A 21967-nucleotide genomic window follows, 5' to 3' on the forward strand; every position below is an offset into this window, starting at 1 on the left:
AGTTTTCTGTGTCACACAGTCAAAGACTTTCATCTGTCTCTCTCTCTATCGGAGTTTCAAACTGCCAGCAGCACGTCCTTCTCTCTCTCACTTGCAAAACCCCTGACCTTCTCCAGCAAACAATAGGAGTTAGACTTCTGCTCCCATCTGTTGTTTTAGGTAAACAATAAACTCTCAATGACCTCTGAGTGAGCACTTTGCAGGGAGATCAAAAGCAAAAAGGTCCAAAACAAACAATCTGGCTCTGGTTGTTCTTCCAAGACAAGTCACTCATTTCATGACATTACTTGTGAAATGTGCATAGCATTCTCCATAGTTTCTGTAAAGTCACTGAATAACAATTCTTCAGTATTTCAAATAAGATCTGTTTTAAAGTGTGTGTATGTTACTTACTCTAATTTTACCAATTTATCTTCCAAAAACATTCTCAAATATTCCATCACAAAACTAATTAACTTTGTAATATCATCAGTGGAATAATGGTCTTTAATAAATCAAGCTTGATCTATATGAATCAAAGAAGGTAAATACCATGCCAATCTATTGGCTGGAACCTTCATTACAATTTTATAATCAACATTTAATAAAGATATAGGTCTATAAGAACTTGCTTTCAAAGGTTCTCTGTCTTTAAGAATAACTGTAATAAAACATCTGATAAGACTGAATTTCCATAGCTTGTTTAAGAACCTTAATCAATAAAGGTATCAATAAATCTTGAAATTTCTTATAAAACTCAGCTGTAAACCCATCTTCATCTGGAGATTTCCCGTTAGGCATTGATCTAAGTGCTTCTATAATTTTGAGTAAAAGGGGTCACCAATTCCTTAATTTCCTTATTAGTTAATGAAGGCAATTGAAGATTAGATTTTAAAAATTTATCTATCTTAACTTCTTTCAGAGCTTCAGAAGTATATAATTTTTTATAAAAAATTTTTAAATACATAATTTATCTCGAGGTTTATACGTAATATCTGAATCTTTTCTAATAGCATTTATAGGTCTTGAACCTTGTTCTGATTTCAATTGCCAAACTAAAACTTTGAGCCCTTTCCCCTAATTCATAATACTTATGTTTAGTTCTTTGTAGTAATTTTTTTTATTAACCAGTTGTATCTTTTTAACCTGTTGGATTCCATTGTAAATCTTTCTCGAAGAATTCTATTTCCTTTTCAAATTTATTTACATCAAATAAATGTTGTCTTAATTTTAGCAGTATAACTGATCATTTGTCCTCTTAAATATGCTTTCAAAGCATCCCATAAGATAAACTTACGATTAACATTTATCTTCAAAAACTGCTGTATTTCTTCTTTCTTTGGCTTGGCTTCGCGGACGAAGATTTATGGAGGGGGTAAAAAGTCCACGTCGGCTGCAGGCTCGTTTGTGGCTGACCAGTCCGATGCGGGACAGGCAGACACGATTGCAGCGGTTGCAAGGGAAAATTGGTTGGTTGGGGTTGGGTATTGGGTTTTTCCTCCTTTGCCTTTTGTCAGTGAGGTGGGCTCTGCGGTCTTCTTCAAAGGAGGCTGCTGCCCGCCAAACTGTGAGGCGCCAAGATGCACGGTTTGAGGCGTTATCAGCCCACTGGCGGTGGTCAATGTGGCAGGCACCAAGAGATTTCTTTAGGCAGTCCTTGTACCTTTTCTTTGGTGCACCTCTGTCACGGTGGCCAGTGGAGAGCTCGCCATATAATACGATCTTGGGAAGGCGATGGTCCTCCATTCTGGAGACGTGACCCATCCAGCGCAGCTGGATCTTCAGCAGCGTGGACTCGATGCTGTCGACCTCTGCCATCTCGAGTACCTCGACGTTAGGGGTGTGAGCGCTCCAATGGATGTTGAGGATGGAGCGGAGACAACGCTGGTGGAAGCGTTCTAGGAGCCGTAGGTGGTGCCGGTAGAGGACCCATGATTCGGAGCCGAACAGGAGTGTGGGTATTTAATCCCTCATAAAATTACAAAACATTTTTAATATAAATATGTAATATCCACTATTTCTGATCCTATACATGTTATTAATAAAAGAGAGTGATCTGATAAAAGTCTCGTTTTCTACTCAGCAGATACTATCTGACCTTGTAATTGTGCCGATAACAAAAATAAATCTATTCTAGAATAAGAATCATACCAAAATGAATAAAAAGGAAAATCTTTCTCTTTAGGATTTATTTTTTTCTTTGTAATCAACCAAATTCATTTCTTTCATTAAGGTTAATCCTTTTTTTGCCATTTTAGTTCTAGTTACTGTTTTCGGACATTTATCTAACAATGGGTCCAGACAACACTTAAAATCACCTCCAATTATAACTTTGTCATATTTTTGTGACAGATTAAGAACCTTGTATAAATTTTTAATCATCCACATGAACATAAATGTTCATAAGAGTCCAAGATTACAAATAAATTTTACAATTTACCATTAAAAGTCTACCAACTGATTCAATAAGATTCAAATTTAAACAACAATTTCTTATTTATCAAAATAGCAACTCCCCTTGCTTTAGAATTGAAAGATGAAGCAACAACTTGACCAACCCAATGTCTTTTCAATTTCTGATGTTCTTTTTCAATTAAACGATTTCTTGTTTAAAAAAAAGCAGTATTCATTTTAATTTTTTTTAAATATAAGCCAATAGCTGCTTCCTTTTAATTGGGGGAGATATTGAATGAATGCTTCTTGTCAGTATTCACTAGGGAACAGGATATGGAATTGTGCAGGATATGTGAGGAAAAAGGGGTAATTATGGAAAACAGGGATTAGGAAAGAGGGATGTTGGAACTTGAGGTATATAAAGGTGGATAAGTCTCCAGGTCCCGACAGGATTTTTCCCAGGACCCTGAGGGAAATCAGGGAGGAAATAGCAGGGGCTCTGATTGTGATTTTTCAAAAGCCACTGGAGGAAGGTGTGGTGCCGCGGGATTAGCATTTTGCAAACGTGGTTCTTGTTTAAAAAGTGCTCCAGGTGTAGGCTCAGCAATTCGGCCAGTAAGTTTGATGTCGGTGGTGGGTAAACTAATGAAAAGTATTCTTAGAGATATGTATATCTGGAGGGGAAGGGATTGATCAGGGACACACAACATGGGTTTGTGAGCGGAAGGTCATGTTTGACAAATCTTGAGTTTTTTGAGGAAGTGACTAGAAAGGTTGATGAAAGTAGACAGTAGATGTGGACTATTGGATTTCAGTAAGGCTGTTAGTAAGATTCCACATAGAAGGTTGGTGAGGAAGATTCAGGCACTAGGGATTAATGTTGAGATAGTCAGATGGGTTCAATAGACACCAGAGCGTCATGGTGGACAATTTTCTGTCAGGATGGAGGCCAGTGACTAGCAGTGTGTCTCAGGGATCAGGGTTGGGTCCCTTGTTGTTTGTCATTTACATTAATGATTTTGATGATGTAGTGGTAAATTGGGTGAGTAAATATATAGATGACAAAAATATGAGAAGTTGTGGATAGTAAAGATGGTTTTCAGGGACTGCAGAAGGATTTAGACTGTTTAGAAGAGTGGGCTGAAAGGTGGCAGATGGATTTTTATACTGAAAAGTGTGAAATGCTTCATTTTGGGAAGAATAATCAAAATGGGACATGCAATGAAGGAGAGGGCATTGAGGAATGCAGAGGAACAGAAATCTTGGAATTACGGTTCATCGTTCTTTGAAAGTGGATTCTCATGTAGACAGGGTGGTGAAAAAGGATTTTGGTATGCTGGTCTTTATAAATCATAGCAGAGAATATAGGAGCTGGGAGGTGATGTTGAGACTGTTCAAGGCATCAGTGAGGCCAAGTTTGGAATATTGTGTGTAGTTCTGGTCTCCAAATTATAGGAAGGATATCAATAAGGTAGAGGGTGCAGAGATTTACTAAAATGTTGCCTGGATTGCAGTATCTAGAATATGGAGAATAATTGAGTAGACTGGGTCTTTATTCATTGGAGCATAGAAGGTTGAGGGGTGGGGGGGGGGAGGATTTGATAGAGGTATATAAAATTATGAGGGGAATAGAGTAAATGTGAATAGGCTCTTCCCCTTCAGGGTAGGAGAGATTGGAACAAGGGGTCATAAGCGTGAGGGGGTCAAATCTTTAGAAGTAACATAAGAGGAAGCTTCTTCACTCAGAGAGTGGTGGCTGAGTGGAATGACCTTCCAGAAGAGGTGGTTGCAGAAGGGTCGATTTTGTCATTTAAGAGGTTGGATGAGTACATGGATGTGAGGGGGGGTTGGAAGGTTATTGTCAGGGAGCAGGTAGTTGGTACTAGTGGAGTTGACAAATCAGTGCGGACTAAAAGGGCCGATATGGCCTGTTTCCATACTGTAATTGTTATATGGTGTAGATTCCTGTTAAACAGGAAAGTCTTAAGACGCTGTGATTGCAGTGCAATACATGATCAAGTGCTCAGGCCCAAAATCTTTGTTACCCTTTGCTTCCTTTAGATGCTGTGTAACCTGCTGAGCTTCCCCAGCACTTTTGTGTATTGCACTATATTTCTGTTAAGGTCATTCACAGAATTCAGAAAAGTTAGAAAGTTGCAAAGACGGGTGGAGAGAAAGGAATATGTGAAAGGGTAGAGACCTAGTGCCAGGTAAGATGAGGCTAGAAAAAACAATTACATTTGTGCTGTAGTTGGAAGACCTCAATTAGAACCAGGATAAGGAACGTGCAACTTTTACTTGACCCATGACATTTTTTCTGCATATCATTTCAGATTAGTGTTCTGCATTTCTGATCTCTTCTTCTCCCCCCACCCCCCACTCCTGGCCCGGTTACCATTTATCTTCACTTGCAACTTCTCCACACAGATTAAATGTTGTTAATAAGCCTTGTCCCCTTCTCCCAATGGACATTAACTGGCATCATTTGTTTTCTCAGCCTCAAATATCTTCTTTCCACCCATCTTCCCTACTGAAACTTAATACATTCCTGTTTTCTAACTTTCCCCAAAGTCTGAAGATCATCCACCTCTATTTCGTTCCATCAGTGCTGTCTGGCCTGCTGAATATTTAATCTCTAAACCGTACATCCCACCAATCTGGAATACTAATGTGGTAATTTACTCACCAGGGCACCACTGGACAGTTTAAAAAGGGACATGCACTTGAAATATGATGATGGTTTCTGCTCTTCACGAAGAGTTCCCTATGCCAAACATTTGGGTGAAAATCTCATCTTTTATTAATTGCTTTAAAAATACAATTCCCTCTTTCTGACTGATCATTAAACAAAATATATCACCCATTTATCTAAGACCACAATTTCTTGAGAATTCTGATCCTATTGTAATAATATTTGTTCAGCAGAATTAATGAATGGACTGAGATGAAAACCCTTCTCCAGAACAGGCATGTTTGTAAACAGCCTGAAAATACATTTTCCTTTTAGAATTTGAACTTCAATTTGACAACTGCTCAATTACTGCTTTCTTTGGGATAAATACTGTGGTGGTTAAGAACTATTATATGACTGAATGAAGCAGGAAAGAAACAAAAAAAAAACCAGCACATTAACCTTGGCAGAGGAATTTATTGCTAGGAACAAGCAACTTGTAAAAATTGAACCAGTTGCTGCTTTAGATGAACTTCAACACAATTTCTCTGGATGCCAAGTTAATGTGCTACAACTTCTACAAGATATTTTTAAAATTTAAATTAGGCATACTGCAAAGTAGCACGTCCTACTGTCCCACAAGCCCATGCTGCCCAAATATTCCAAGCAACCTCAACACCCATATGTTTTAAAGGGTGTGAGGAAACTGGAGCACCCAGGGAAACCCACACAGAGAGAACATATCAACTCCTGACAGACTGCACCGGATTCAAACCCGGATAGCTGGCACTGTAATTGCAAAACCGTGCCACCAACTTTTTTCTGCAGCCAGCCTCTCTTTACTGCAGTTATTTAAATGTTCTTTATTATTTCAGGACAATGCTCCCAATCATTGTTTAATGTATCAAAGGAAATTATTCCACAAAAATTTACATTGCCTTTTTTCTGGATTCTTTCAAAACATCCCTTCCAATTTTTCATTCCAAAAGATCCAAGCCCAAAAAAGACAAATTAATCATTCTCCAGCTGTTGATAAATTGCATTCCAACATTTTCTGTTTTTGTTCAAAATTTGTCAACATGTAACTTTTTTCATACTGCAAATGTCAGTTTCAAAATTGTGATGCATTTATGTGGTAAAATGTATTAATGCAACTGAAATTCTTGCACAAAGCATCAATATTCCCAAATCTAATTGGGAATATTTAGCAAACTTTTAATACAAATGTGACAAATTTATTCACATTTACAATTAAATGTTAAAAATTGTAGAATGCTGAACAGCAGGACTGTTAATGCAGGACTGCATTAAACTAAATAACTTTTTTAAAAAAATGTTGTACAATAATCAGTTGAGAACATGAGAACATGAATGTAGGCAGTGACAGGAGGCAACACATTCACGCAAAGAGGAATAAAAATGCAGGAAAAGTTTTCAAGTCAAGCTTCTGCAACCTTCGTTCAAAAGGCACAAGAGACACAAGTGATGTATAACACACAAGACTTTAAAAGATTCAATTTATTTGTTTTACCACAAATAAATAATAGCAGAATCTTTATCCAAATTCTATTATTTTTGAATTTCATTAACAAACGTGATGAAATTTCACACACATGATAGTCAACAATTAACTTGCATGCCAAACAAACATTGCAACATCACAATAAATCACCATAAGCTAAACACATTTGTCTAGAATACATCATTCAGAGTGCTGATTTTTTTTTTGGAAGAGGGCAAATCATGCAGTCATCAATAACATAAAACCACTTTTCCCATATGAACCTTTCTAATTAAAAAGTTCTACATTTATGATCACATTAACAAATTGATGAAAAACATGGCAAACAGACAAAACTGCAGATGCTGGAATCTGAAGCAAAAACAAATGTTGGAAGAATTTAGCCAGCCAAGCAGCATCAAGGAAACCAGGGCAATGACCCTTCCCCAGAATTTGGAATATTTATACTGCTGAACTATGATAATTTTAGAGCAGATATTTAATCCTTTAAAAATTGGAGTTGTGCAAAATCAATCAATGAGCTCTGCATTCTAGGATGAATATCCTGCTTGTGTAACAACACAAAAGAAACTTTAAGGTACATCCAAATTGTGTGGAAGACTTAATGGAACAGATGAAATTACTGTGACCTTTCAAAAATTCACACATCATTTATGTTAAATTAATTTAATACCTGACTGCATTTTTGTGGAGTAATCCCTGTAATTTGTTAGCATTCAGAACCATCATTAACAAGTTAATTTTAGACAAAAAATTCTACACCTTTCTCGGCCATAGGAATTTGTACACAAAAAAACCACAAAGCTTAACAGTAATAAAAACTTAGCCTTGCTCTTTAATGTTTGAACAACATTAATCAAAAACATTTTCATTTGCAAAATTAATATTAAGTTAGCCCATCACATCTATTTACCAAATAATACAAGAGTTAAAAATTTATATTTACAAATAAATTGCTTTCAAGTAATGTTCAACCCCAAGAAACAGCAAACTGTTCTATTTTTCCAATGTGGCTTAAATCTTTTCTTCATTTGGGCATACGATGAAGCTTCAGCATTTGTTTTTTGGCTGTGGAAGGCAAGACAGCAAATTGTACTTTGAAAAATAGCAATTCCTGATGTCTAGAGATGATTACAAGATTGTCAACCACATTGAATACCAAAGAAAAACCAATCTGCCCCAATGCAACAACCAAAGGAAACCTTCAGTGGAGGTTCATTTGTAATGGAGTTAATGACTATCTCGACTGTTTCAGAAGTTCTTTAAACCATGAACTGACACCAACATCCACACGCATCACAAAACAAAAAGTGATGACAAGGTAGATATTTGTCACAATAAAGCCCAAAGCTTCAAAAAGAAACCTAGGAAGAGAAAAGAACAAACATTAAATTTAGGAAACAAATGGCATTCATTTTAAACACCAGACACAAAACGAGAATTTTTGTTGAAACTTTTTAAAAATGCAAAAGGATTATCAGAATTTAAAAACAGAAAATGCTGGAAATACTTGGAAACATTAGAACTGAATTTGATTTTTAAAAAGTAATTAAATTGGGATGTTAATATAACTTTTTTTTTTAACCATAGAGGGTATTGCCAACATTTCCTGTTTTAATTTGTAACATTTTCTTTTAAATTTAATGTCTGGGAGTGGAAGCAAATTGCCAGGCCAGCATTTATTGTTCACTCCAAAATGCCCTTGCAACTCCAGTCCCTTTGCCTAAGTAAATTGCACCTGGGTCCCAGGAGGGCTACCCAGGTGCTGCAATTTGAAAGGGGCTAATGACTAGTTTGCTGATCTATTTTTAGTAGAAAATTAAGAGTCAATTATTTTTGTGGTGGATCTGGAGTTCCATTCAGGTCAGAAAGGCTGAGAATACATATTTCCTTCCTAAAGGACATGGCCATTTTGAGTATTTACAACAATCTAATAGTTTCACAATCATTGCAATCCTCTTGAGTATGATACTGTGGTACTAATCATGAAACCGGATCCAATTTACTCAGGAAAATTCACTGTACCTGTCTGGCTAATGCAATCCCAGATCCATAGCACTATTAATTACTCTTAATTATCTTCTGAGGGGGTTGGTCAGCTATATTGAAATGCAACAAGCAAAAAAAAACATTTAATTTGAACTTTTTTAAAAATTTAGACATACCACGGTAACAGACCATTTCAGCCCACGAGTCCGTGCTACCCAATTTAAACCATTAACCTATCCCCCCCACCCCAGTACTTTTCAAATGGTGAGGGGAAGCCCCCAGGGAAAACCCATGCAGACATAGGGTGAATGTAAGAACTCCTTACAGGATTCGACCCCGTTCCCAAACACTAGCACTGTAAAGGCATTGTACTAACTAATATGCCAACCATGCTGCCCAAAACAATTGGATCATCCTACTCAGTTGACTCTTGTTTACTCTCACTGATGTCAACTTGACACATTTTTTTAAAAACAGCGCACACGCAATCAAATACTACTTTGAGACTAACCTTTGAGAATTCATTTTTTTTGCTTGTTTGGACCAATATTTCAAGGTTGTTAAACAAGGACCATCCAGCTCAAATGAACTTGGGAGGACATCACCACAAATGTATAAAAAGTTGAAACTAAATGCAGAGGCCTAATCTCAAACTAAAATCTGACAATTATTCTAGCCGTATCTTTCAGCCAACATAAAGATTCATTTGTTCTGTACTCATGCACAAATGTAATACTACACAAGATTTGTCAACATTTGCCTGCTGTAAAAACACATCAAGAAGTGACACCAGCAAAGGGGGGGGGGAGAAAAAGTCACTGTATATGTGTGAAAAAGAAATAGTGTATATCATGGCTAATGTGATTTATGGTATGGAAAAAAAAAGAAGTGACACCAGCTTTGCCCAGCATCCCCAACAAGAGAAGCAAGAATCCCTTCAGAGACATTGTGTCTCCACAGATTCACCTCCTGCACTCCATTGGCAAATCAGAGCTCGCAGATCTAAATTTCTGATGTAATCAAGAAGCTTTTAGTCACCAAGACCCCTTCAGGAGCCCTCTTGCCCTCAGCACTCTCTCAAATCCCAGTCCTGATACCTGGCTCCCATGTGCCAGTCTCAAGCAGCCTGTGTGGGTTCTTTAGCTTCTAATCAGATTTCAGATTTATTGTCAGAGTACATACATGATATCATATACAGCCCTGAGATTCTTTTTCCTGCAGGCACACAAGAGTTATGATTAATTGGTAGTGCAAAAACTGTACACAGTGTAAACAAGGAACTGTAAACAGATAATGCATGTAAATGAACCGACTGTGCTATAGAGAATACAAAAGAAAATCAATAAAGAGCACAAGAGTCTCTGATTGAGTCCGTCGTTGAGCAGTCTGATGGTAGAGGGGTAGCAGCTGTTCCTAAACTTGGCACCTATACCTCTTTCCTGATGGCAGCAGGGAGAACAGAGCATGTGCTGGGTGGTGTGGGTCTTTGATGATTGCTGCTGCTCTCCAATGGCAGCGTTCCCTATACATGTTCTCGATAGTGGGAAGAGCTTTGCCTGTGATATCCTAGGCTGGGTTTCCTATCTTTTGGAAGGCATTACATCAAGACCACCGCCAGTGGGCTGATAACGCCTCAAACCGTGCATCTTGGCGCCTCACAGTTTGGCGGGCAGCAGCCTCCTTTGAAGAAGACCGCAGAGCCCACCTCACTGACAAAAGGCAAAGGAGGAAAAACCCAACACCCAACCCCAACCAACCAATTTTCCCTTGCAACCGCTGCAATCGTGTCTGCCTGTCCCGCATCGGACTGGTCAGCCACAAACGAGCCTGCAGCTGACGTGGACTTTTTACCCCCTCCATAAATCTTCGTCCGCGAAGCCAAGCCAAAGAAGAAGACATCAAGAGGTATTGATGTCCCCACACCAGGCCATGATGTAGCCAGTTAGCATACTTTCCACCACACCTCTGTAGAACTCTTTCCTACAGAGTTATATCCCAGGCTTCTCCTCACCTGGGCAGGAAAGTTGGGAGGGGGGTAGTAGGAAGAGGGATTATTCTCATGCTCTGCTGCCTTTGTCAGTCTGCTGATAACCAAAACCCACAACCCCACGTGATCCACTGCCAAGCACAGATGCCACAATCTCGGACACAGTCCTCTCATTTTCACGAAGTTTTAAAAAAAATGTTGGGCCCTTTAATAGGCTGTTTAAAACCTATACAGGACCATTGGCATTTTAACTAGGCAGCAGAACCTGTGAAGGAGCATTATCCTGCTCTCCCAGGTCCACACCAATGCTGCCATCTTCTGATGGATGAAATGCAGCTATCCTATGTCATAACGGGGAGGGAACCAACAAATGGAAAGAATCAATTTGAGCTTACCTCACCAAATAACCTGTAGTGTTTGCATAATTATTATGCAAAAGGAATTATCATTGCAGTCTTTGTAGAGAATAGCTTTCGCTTCAAATACAACATCTGTGTAATGTGTACCGGCACCACCTACGGCTCCTAGAACGCTTCCACCAGCGTTGTCTCCGCTCCATCCTCAACATCCATTGGAGCGCTTACACCCCTAACGTCGAAGTACTCGAGATGGCAGAGGTCGACAGCATCGAGTCCACGCTGCTGAAGATCCAGCTGCGCTGGATGGGTCACGTCTCCAGAATGGAGGACCATCGCCTTCCCAAGATCGTGTTATATGGCGAGCTCTCCACTGGCCACCGTGACAGAGGTGCACCAAAGAAAAGGTACAAGGACTGCCTAAATAAATCTCTTGGTGCCTGCCACATTGACCACCGCCAGTGGGCTGATAACGCCTCAAACCGTGCATCTTGGCGCCTCACAGTTTGGCGGGCAGCAACCTCCTTTGAAGAAGACCGCAGAGCCCACCTCACTGACAAAAGGCAAAGGAGGAAAAACCCAACACCCAACCCCAACCAACCAATTTTCCCTTGCAACCGCTGCAATCGTGTCTGCCTGTCCCGCATCGGACTTGTCAGCCACAAACGAGCCTGCAGCTGACGTGGACTTTTTACCCCCTCCATAAATCTTCGTCCGCGAAGCCAAGCCAAAGAAGAAAAGAATTAAGTATCATACCAAATGGAATAAATTCAGACATTTTACAGCATACAAAGATGACAATTGACCAATGAAGAATGTGTTGATTCTCGGAGCAATCCCATTTCCCCAGTTATTGGTCTGTGATTCTCTTACCATTCTGTGACAAAAAATTAAGCATAACCTGATATCTACAAGTAGCTGCATTGTATTCAACAAATTGTACCCTCACAGCCTGTTACTGTTGATGAATGGACCAAATGAAGATGAAGAGATATTAATGAACGGCAGGAGACTTAGCTAAAAATGAAGTGATTCCATAAATGAAGTTTCAAACTATTTAAGTTACAATTCCATTCAAATGGCACTTACCCACCAACTACTTGACATGTGATAGTTAAATTTGATTTTGTGGGACCACTAACCACCAGACCTCATTAAAATTTTGAACCAAACAGCTAAACAAGATGGATTCTCAAAGGTTAGTTAAAACGGTCTCAACATCAATGTACTGTAAAGAAAACCCTTATCAAGTTGATATTGGTGACAATAAAGGAGACGAGTTAACTAAAATCACATATAAATACATCAGTCCTAGAATATTGTTACACTTGTTACTTAGTGAAGTGTTTCTGGGTTCAACCATCTTCAACTGCTTCACTAATAATTTTTACTTATTTTGACATATTCCTGATATTAGCGGAGGTTCTTTTGCGCCCACTCAATCACGCAATCCATACTGAAACATATCAAAACCTGAAAAATGTTTATTTTTATTGACACTTGCATGAAATATTGCTCATACTTGTCCATGCAATGATTATTTCCAGGACACAAGAACAACACCACTACAAATACTCTGTTGCACACAAACACAATCTGGAAATACATTACCAATTTCCTCTTTGCTAATTTTGTAATCTCGAAAACCACCTGCCGAACAATTCTGAGGGAATTCCTTTAACATTTTGTCCACCGTTTGAAGCTACTCACCAATTTCTCAATGGTAATTGGAGATGAGTAATGTGACCTTGCCAGCAATACCCAGATGATTTTAAAAGGCCCAAGTTTGGTAAATTCTCCCAGCCAAAAACAATTCACCAATTTAGTTGACCCATTTCCAAAATATTCACAATCTGGATTCCTATTTCACAATCTACTCGACATAAACTGGTTTTTCCATTAACTATTCAAAGCATTTTTTTTTAGTCCATGTTTGCAAAGCCATAAATTTAAAGTATTCAGCATGAGTTAATTTACTTTTCATTCAACAGATAGCACAAAATTCATACTACTTCAATGTGATGTGAAACATCAATGATCTACATTGGAAAAAGTTATGATTCAGGGAAACTCCAATTAATCTAACATGCTGGGAACTCTGCTAGACTGGTAGATCATGTGGACTTGGATAATATTCCAATTAATACTCCAATGTAGTTTTAATAGATTTATTTTAGGATGTTACACCTAAATTTTTCAGCAAACTTGGTATGAGAAACAAGACCCTGGCAAGGTTTACAGAAGTGCAGGAAACTGGCCCTGTAGGATTAAAGGAAGCAGAAGACATAGGACCCCAGTGCATTGAAAAAATAACATTAATCAGGATTTGTCAAGCCAGGTGCCAAAACTTCAGAATTTCTAAACAATGGGACAATGCATTATTTTACTCTATATACATTTCTTTACTATTGTGCAGCATTATATAAAAATATACATTTCATTATTGTGGATAATGACAAATTGCCCAATACAAGAGTAGTAAATGTTCAATGCTACATTAAAAATTATTTTGCATCTGCTGCTAGTTAGCTACTCTCTAAAGAAGCATGACATACTTGGGTGTAAAGATCTTCCAGACCATTAAATGTCTCCTCAAAATGGCAGCTGCACACATAGAAGCAAGGAGCTGTAAAGAGAAAGAAATGATTATTAAATGTCATTAAATTCAACTTCAAAACAATTTAGTTTATTTCCTTAGGCACCTGTTTTATTTCTAATAGCATTTAGCATTCAGCAAATACAGATATAGAGAATATAAGAGAGATCTTTAAAAAGCAAATGGAAGGACTAGAAGGGGATATAAAATTGTCATGGCAAACAGAATTAGAGGGAATTCCAAAGCTTTATATAAATATATTAGAAACATGAGGGTAGCTAGAGAAAGAATAGTCCCCTGAGGAATCAAAAGCAAATTTTTGTTTGCAGCCAGGTGATGTGTGTTATCCTGAATGAATGCTTCACATCAGTATTCATGAGAGTGGAGTATGTGGAGGATTGGAGAGCTGATCAATAGTTTGGAATATGTGTGCATCAACAAAGTGGAAGTATGGAGATATTGACATACATTAAGGTAATCTGTCCCGGTGTGTTACCGAAAGCAAGGGAGGAAATTTCTGGGAGTTTGATGGATATTTTTTCATCCTTCACAGCTGAGGTACTGGAATATGGGAGGGTAGCAAATGCTACTTCCATATTCAATGGTAGTGGGGATTATCCAGCAAAGTCAGACCAGTGTGCCTTCTGTATTAGTATGAAGCTATTAGAAAAAAAAATTGGGATAGCATATATGAACATTTGGAAAGGCAGAGAATGATTAAGAGGAGTTTAGAATGGTTTTGTGCAGGGGGAATCCTAGCTCACATATCCAATTTAAAAAAATACATTCAAAGAAAATTGATGTGGCAGGACAATAGATGTAAGGTACATGGACATTAGTGATGCTTTTCACAAGGGGCAACAGATGGTCCAGAAAGTTAAGGCACACGATATCCAAAATTAGCTTGGTATTAGGAGGCAGAGGGTTGTGGTGGAGGATTGTTTCTCTAACAGGAAGTCTAACCAGTGGGACACTACAAATGTTATTGCTGGGATCTTTATGGCTTGCTATAGGAGAATTTCTGTTATCTGATAAGAAAGTTTGCAGACAACACAAATAAATGGTGGAATTGCAAATAATGAACATGGTTGTCCAAGGATATTGAGAGCAGAACAGTGGTAGACAGAAAGTGTGTGGAGCAGTGGTAGATGGAATTTAATCCAAAGTGCAAGGTAATGCATTTAGGGTTATTTAATACTGGATGGACAGATACACCAAGCAACAGGGACCCTTGAAGATTTGTTCCATGGAGAGAATTTGCAGTGCAAGTTATTAGCTCTCTGAAAATGGTGACACCATGCTGCAGTTATTCATAATATTGCTTTGGTCATACTTGAAATATTATGTGCAGTTCTAGTTACCACACTGCAGAAGGTGCTGGCACTAAAAGGAATGAAAAAATAATTTGCCAAGATGTGGCCAGAAATGGAGGACTTTGACTACCAGGAGGAATTAAATAGGTTGGGAATGTTCACATTGTAACTGAGGCGGGTTGGGAGGGGGGGGGGGGGAGGTGGGGGTTGGCAGGTAGTGAAGGGGGGGAGATAGCCTTTTTGAAGTTTCCAAAATTATGTGCAGTATACAGGGTAAACTGTTACAGTCTTTTTCAAAGGATATGGTAGTCTGCAACTAATGCAAGATGGGGGGAGGGGGGAAAAGAGGGGAATATTCAAATGAGATCTAAGGGGCAAATTTTTCCACACAGGGACAAGCTACTAGAGCATTTAAAAGGAATTTGAACATATACATGGATAGGAAGACAGGGATACGAGCCAAATGCAGGAAAATGGGATTGGTGTAGACAAGCATCTCAGTCAGCATGGACAAGTTGAAATGCCTCTATAAGCACCCACTGGCAATCTACTCAAGCCTTCAGTTTGTGAACTCACCATTTCAAACATGCATACAATATATTGAACCAAAACATTTCTATTTGTTTGGAAGTACAGGAAGTCCACGAGTTATGAACATACTTGTGACAAATTGTGTCCCCCAATTCGCGCATGTGTATAATGTTACCTCACGAATGCCTCTTCCAGTATGCAAGGTAGCAATGGATTTTTAAATCATGATCTTTTTTCTTTTTTTCTCTATCTAAACTGTTTTAAGAACTGTTTCCGTTTTTTTGTAAACAGTACTAAGACATTTGATTAACTGACGCTAAATAAGAATCATATGTACCAGTTCTGATTTATCTACAAATTTGACGCAAAGACACCAGACGTAGGAACAGATCTCATTTGTAACCTGGGTCTCCCGGTATACCATGTGTTCTCACACAATTAATTCCTACTTTTTAACTTTTGTATTTTAGGAATGTTACTTGCAGTAACTCCGGTGAATGGCAACAGCCATACGCCATACAAGATAATTATCCAGGTCACACTCCCTGAAGAATCCTATGTGACATAAAGCTCAAAATAAATTCTCATTGAAGGATAGGACTAAACACAGAAACATAGAAGATTGGAGCAGGAGTAGGTCATTCGACCCTTCGAGCCTGCTCCGCCATTCAACGAGATCATGGCTGATCTTAAAGTTCAGTACCCCGTCCCTGCCTTCTCTCCGTAACCTATAATACCCTTATACTGAAGAAATAGATCTAATTCCCTCTTAAATAGATTTAATGAACCTGCCTCTACTGCCCTCTGTGGCAATGAATTCCAGATTCACCACCCTCTGGGTCAAGAAATTCCTCCTCATCTCAGTCCTAAATGGTTTGCCTATTATCCTCAAACCATGGCCCCGGGTTCTGGATTTTCCCATCCTTGGAAACATCCCATCTGCATCCATTCTGTCCAGTCCTGCCAGAATTTTATAGGTCTCTATGAGATCCCCTCTCAATCTTCTAAACTCCAGCGAGTACAATCCCAATTTGCGCAATCTTTCCTCATAAGTCATTCCTGCCATTCCAGGTATCAGCCTGGTGAATCGCCTCTGCACTCCCTCTATTGCAAGAACATCCTTCCTTAGATAAGGTGACCAAAACTGCACACAATACTCCAGGTAGGGTCTCACCAAGGCTCTGTGCAGCTGCAGGTTCAAGCCAACAGAGTCAATTTACTGCTTTAACCCCACTCTATTGTTATATTACTTAATATTTAGAGTCTGTCCTGTATGCAGTCTGATGCAGAGGTTATCCAATCCTATGACATTATGGATTATACAGTTTTTGTCCCCAAGAGCAGAATTTCAGAATTACAATAACTTCACTTTTGAATAGAACAGATAATATTTAATACCTGTATACCATAAGCAAACATGTATCGCATTCCCAGTTGCAGCATGGCCACAGAAAACATTTGAGGATTTTCATGCAATCTCATTTCCATCACCAGCTCTTCATCTCCAGATTCCTTTCTGGTGCTCTTGCTTTTAGTGCTTTTCCTTTCATGGACAAATGGCCAAAGTAGCAACAGAGGACATCCAACTACCTCAAGAATATAACTGAAAAGTCAGTTAAAAGTTTCAATGCATTTTATTGCAAGGTTGAGAATTTCTGAATATACTTTTATCACCAATTGACTTTCTCAAATTAATGCCTTGCAATCTGATATATCCAAGAAATTGCAATTAATCACACTGACAATTAGTACATTTCTGGACACTTCCTGTGGCCTCCACACATGCACACTTTCTCTCAAAAACACATAATAAACCCTCCATCTCTGGAGAGACAGAATGGATAGACACTGCATAGATGTTTGATGACGTCTATGTTCTGCTCATTCATACGTGCAGATTGAAGCATTGTCAGACAATCCATGGAAGCATTTTCTTCACCCAATATTTAAAGGCACACATTCCACAAGGGATTAACAGAGAAGGACAGCGAATTACTGTTGTAATTTTTGTTTTGGCGTGGGGGGGGGGGGGGGGGGGGGAGGAATATCTGGCCAAAAAGAGCCAAGGCTAATCATGATACTTTCACCACTGTATTTGTCTGACATTTATCTTCCTCTGCCATAATATTCACAGACACTATTTCAATCAGCCTTTGAAAAATAAATGAGCAGATTCGTGCCCTTGGATTAAAAAATTGAACTCAGCTGCCTTAAGTGGGCAATGCCTTATTTTTAAACAGTGACCAGTTGTTCTAGATTTGTTCTTTGCGATGTCAACAAATTGCTCAGCTGTAGATATTACTAAAAAAATTAGACTAATTTAACTAATTTGTATGCCAAATTTCACAAGGTCAATCACACAGCTACTGATTTTGTAAAGATGTTTTGTAAAGATGTTAAGTGGCATCATTTAGTCTTTTGTATCTTCGTTCTCACATTGTTTAACCAGGAATACATTTTAGTATCTCGTATTCTGATTTTGCCATCAAGATTATCAAGAATACCTTCAGAACTCACAGACATTGCTCAGGACCAGTCCCAATGATTTCCTGCCTCCATTACACCCCCCTGCCGGTTTTTCAGTTAAAACATCAATAGGAAGCCTCTGCCACTAAAGAAATCAATATGACGGTGATTGGGATAGGTCAAAGACCTCAGGCATGTTTGCATCTTTTGGCCCAAAGAACAGCCTTTGCCTCAAGCCTTCAAAAAACATCCCATTTCCCTTGCTTCACAATTTGCCACTCTCTGCAGCATCAGAAACACAACCCAGCATTCGCTGAAAACAGATACATTCAATAAACCTGACTTTTTCCTCAATGGATTAGGATTCCATGCACTCAACTTTTACAGGACGTCAGATCACGAGACAGAGTTCATTATGTTTAATGCCACATTTTGTGGTAGGATTCATGATAATTCACCCTCACTTACCCAATGGTATTGCAAAGACTTGCTAGTCTTATACGTTTACCTATTAAGTAGTACCTCATAAAAAGATTTTTTACCTTTGTAAAATAAATAATATTCTTGCTTTTGCACTTTCTAAAAAGGTACAATGCTTGTTTTAAATACCAAGTATTATGGCCTTCATAAATCAAAGTATTGACTATTGGAATTGGGATATTATGGTAAAGTTGTACAAGGCATTGGTGAGGCCAAATTTGGAGTATTGAGTGGAGTTTTGGTCATATAACTGCAGAAAAGATATCAACAAGATAGAAAGAGTGCAGAGAAGATTTACTAGGATATTGCCAAGACTTCAGGAACTGAGTTACAGGGAAAGGTTAAACAGGTTAGGACTTTATTTCCTGGAGTGTAGAAGAATGAGGGGACATTTGATAGAGGTATTTAAAATTATGAGGGGGATAGACAGAGTAAATGTAGATAGGCTTTTTCCACTGAGGGTGAGATACAAACCAGAGGACATGGGTTAAGAGTGAAAGGGGAAAAGTTTAAGGAGGAACATGGGGAGGAACTTCACGCAGAGAGAGATGAGAGTTTGGATTGAGATGGTGAATGCGGGCTCAAATTTAACATTAAGATTTGAACAGGTACATGGATGGGAGAGATATGAAGGGCTATGCACTGGGTGCTGGTCAGTGGGACTAGGGGGAAAAAAGGTTCAGACAGACTAGAATGGCCAAAGGGGCCTGTTTCTGTGCTGTAGTGTTCTTTGGCTCAAAGTCCTTTGAACTTCTGTTCAACATGGCTGCAATTGACAAGTACCAGAACCACAGTACAGCAAATTGATTTGTATATCAAGCCAATGTAATCCAATATCATTCACCAATGAGAAAATCCTTACAAAACTCAAGTTGAAGATGATATCAATCCATTCCATAAATGGGCATTAATCTGTTTAAATTGCAGAGGGTACACAACAGATTCACATAAATGTTGCCAGGAACAGATAGCCTTCTGTTGTAAGGGGAAACTGGATAGGCTGGGAATATTTTCCCTGCAGCAGAGGACATTAAAAGGTAACCTTATTGAGATTTTAAAAATCATGAGGGCTATTGATAAAGTGGATTTTCAGTCTTTTTCTGAGGGAGGGGTAGTGTAACACTGGAGGGTACTGGGTTAAAGTGAAAAAGAAACAATTTAAAGGGTACTTGAGGGACAAATTTTCCCACATAGAAGATGTTGGGTATATTGAGTGAACTGCCAGGGGAAGCAATAAGGAATTTGGACAGGTTTGTGGATAGGAAAGGTTTAGAAGGATATGGCCAAATGAAACTAGCTCACAAAGGTATCTTGGTTGAAATGGGCAAATTGGGGCAAAGGGCCTATTTTCGTGCTGAATGACTCCACAACTCTCAATATACAAGGGAAAGACATACTAAGACAGATAACATTCAGTGCTCTGCAAAAGCAAATATTTGCCAGGAATATTTACATTTCATATTACAGTATTTGCAGAAATTATTTCAGAAAATTTACTGTTGAAATAACATGAAACTTTATAAAACAATAATTACCTGCAAAAAGAATATGAGAAGCAAAGGTATTCATCCCAACCAACAGTGCTGGCAGTATATTGGTGCCATGCCCTTCAGTGAACCCAACAAAGGCTGCATTCCATTGAATGGTTGGGAATGTTGGCTGATGCCCAGTGGCGTAAAAGAACTGTGTAGCTGCCAAGACCCAGGCTGTAACTGCATACCATGGGACTGTAAAATAGCCTTCAAAAAATATATAAAATCAGTACGAAACATTTGTGAGGTTACCCAAGAAAATCAAATAGTAGTTCATAATTTGAAAAGTACCTATACCATCTGCCTAAACAACTTTAAATACCCAATTTAAAACTTTTACAGGTCTTTACTATACAAATTTAAAACAAGGTAAATTATCAGTATTTTTAAAGACATCAATACTGTTCTGAATCAATTTTTACAAAAATTGAACTTGCCAAAAAAAATCTCTATTCAAGACATGAATTTATTAGGATGCACCTATTAAAGGAGGAAATAAAAAATGGAAACATCTTCCCTTCAATCAGGTGAGGCATCAGGAGCAGTTGGGTACACAGTGGAGTTATTAAAGCCTTCAAGTACTGTTACACTATTGCAGTGGTCCCCAACCTTTTTCTTCCCACTCACACACCACTTTAAGTATTCCCTAGGCCATTGGTGTTCTGTGATTCGTAAGGGATTGCTTAAGGTGGTATGTGGGTGGAAAGAAAAAGTTTGAAGACCACTGCTTTAATCGTACCAATCAATTTATTGTGTGTACGGTTTCATAACTCCAAAAGGAAATGGGCCAATGACAATTTTTCTCAAGCAAAATATTTCAGTAACAGTTGGGTGTAGAGCAGTGATTCTCAACTTTCCCTTCCCACTCACAGACCACCTTAAGCAATCCCAATCACAGAACACTGATGGCCTAGGGATTACTTAAAGTGGAATGCGAGTTGAAAGAAAAAGGTTTGAGAACTACTGCTCTATCCTTTCATTTATGTGATTATATCCTTTGGGACTTTGCCCAAAACATTTTAGGAGGCATGCTTTTCATTTAATTCCTAAAAAAATAAAGACCTGATTGTGCCTCCTTCAGGCCAATATCATTATTAAATGTAGATTCTAAAATCTTTTCCAAAATTTTAGCCAAGACGTGAAAATATTTTACCTAAAGTTTCGTCTGAGAATCAAAATGGGTTCATTAAAAATAGGTATTCTCATTTTAATATTTGAAGATTTAATATTATTTTCTCTTCTCCATCTGAAAAACCTGAATGTATTGTCTCCCTTGATGCTGAAAAAACATTTGATAGAATGGAATGGCCCAACTTATTTTAGATCTTAAAACAATTTAATTTTGGTCTTGGATTAAAATTATTTATCAAGCTCCAATGAGTGCAAAAATCAAAAGTCTTTATTTTAGACTGTTTAGGGGCACTCTTAGTCCTTTGCTATTTAATTTGGCTCTGGAGCCTTTAGATATTGCCCTTTGAGACTCTAATGACATTTAAGGTATCAGAAGACGTGATACAATACACAAGGTTTCATTATATATGAACGATTTATTAGTTTATATTTAAAATCCTAAGAAATTTATTCCTTTTATGTTGTCCCTACTTTCTGAATTTGGTAACTTTTCAGGATATAAATTAAATCTCAACAAGAGTGAACTTTTTCCCTATTAATAATCAGGAGTATTTATATGATCAAATGCCCATTAAAGTTGTTAAGAACCAATTTACTTATTTGGGTATTAAAATTACAAGAAATTTTAAGGATCTGCGGAAATAAAATTATCTCCCCTTGATAGAATATACAAAACAAATGTTTTCCAGATGGTCTCCAATAGCGCTATCATTAGTTGGAATGCAATTAAAATAAATTTTACCAAAGTTTTTAAATATACATTTCAAACAGTACCTTCCTTCATCCCCAAAATAATTTTTGACAAGATAGATTCCAAGATATCTTACATTTGGAATAATAAAAATCCTAGACTGAGAAAACCTTATTGGAGAAACAAAAGACTGAGGAATGGCTCTCCCTAATTTTAGATTTTATTATTGGGGTATTAATATCCAATACAATACCTTTTAGATTTATTATTCAAATGTACATGAATGTTCTTTATGGGTAGATTTAGAGAGGAATTCAAGTTAGTGGGTG

General features: G+C 38.1%; 1 protein-coding gene and 1 long non-coding RNA gene across 3 annotated transcripts in view; one reads left to right on the plus strand and one right to left on the minus strand.

Annotated features, from left to right (window-relative positions):
- The window catches only part of LOC138757250 (uncharacterized), a 124787-nt gene that overhangs the window by 60754 nt on the left and 42066 nt on the right, over nt 1-21967 (plus strand). The window lies entirely within an intron of this gene.
- pigo (phosphatidylinositol glycan anchor biosynthesis, class O) overlaps nt 6419-21967 on the minus strand; it is a 57622-nt gene continuing 42073 nt past the window's right edge. Inside the window, exons 7-10 of one of the 2 annotated variants that reach the window (XM_069924260.1) lie at nt 19820-20023; nt 16737-16924; nt 13454-13524; nt 6419-7930 (exon numbers count right to left, since the gene is read on the minus strand). In XM_069924260.1, coding sequence (XP_069780361.1) covers nt 7804-7930; nt 13454-13524; nt 16737-16924; nt 19820-20023 — 590 coding nt within the window. In that variant the 3' untranslated portion in view covers nt 6419-7803. Of the gene's footprint in view, nt 7931-13453; nt 13525-16736; nt 16942-19819; nt 20024-21967 lie in introns of those variants that run through there. The other variant, XM_069924261.1, reaches the window with a different exon arrangement.

This window comes from Narcine bancroftii, chromosome 3 (assembly GCF_036971445.1).
Source record: "Narcine bancroftii isolate sNarBan1 chromosome 3, sNarBan1.hap1, whole genome shotgun sequence".
Taxonomy (NCBI): Eukaryota; Metazoa; Chordata; class Chondrichthyes; order Torpediniformes; family Narcinidae; genus Narcine; species Narcine bancroftii.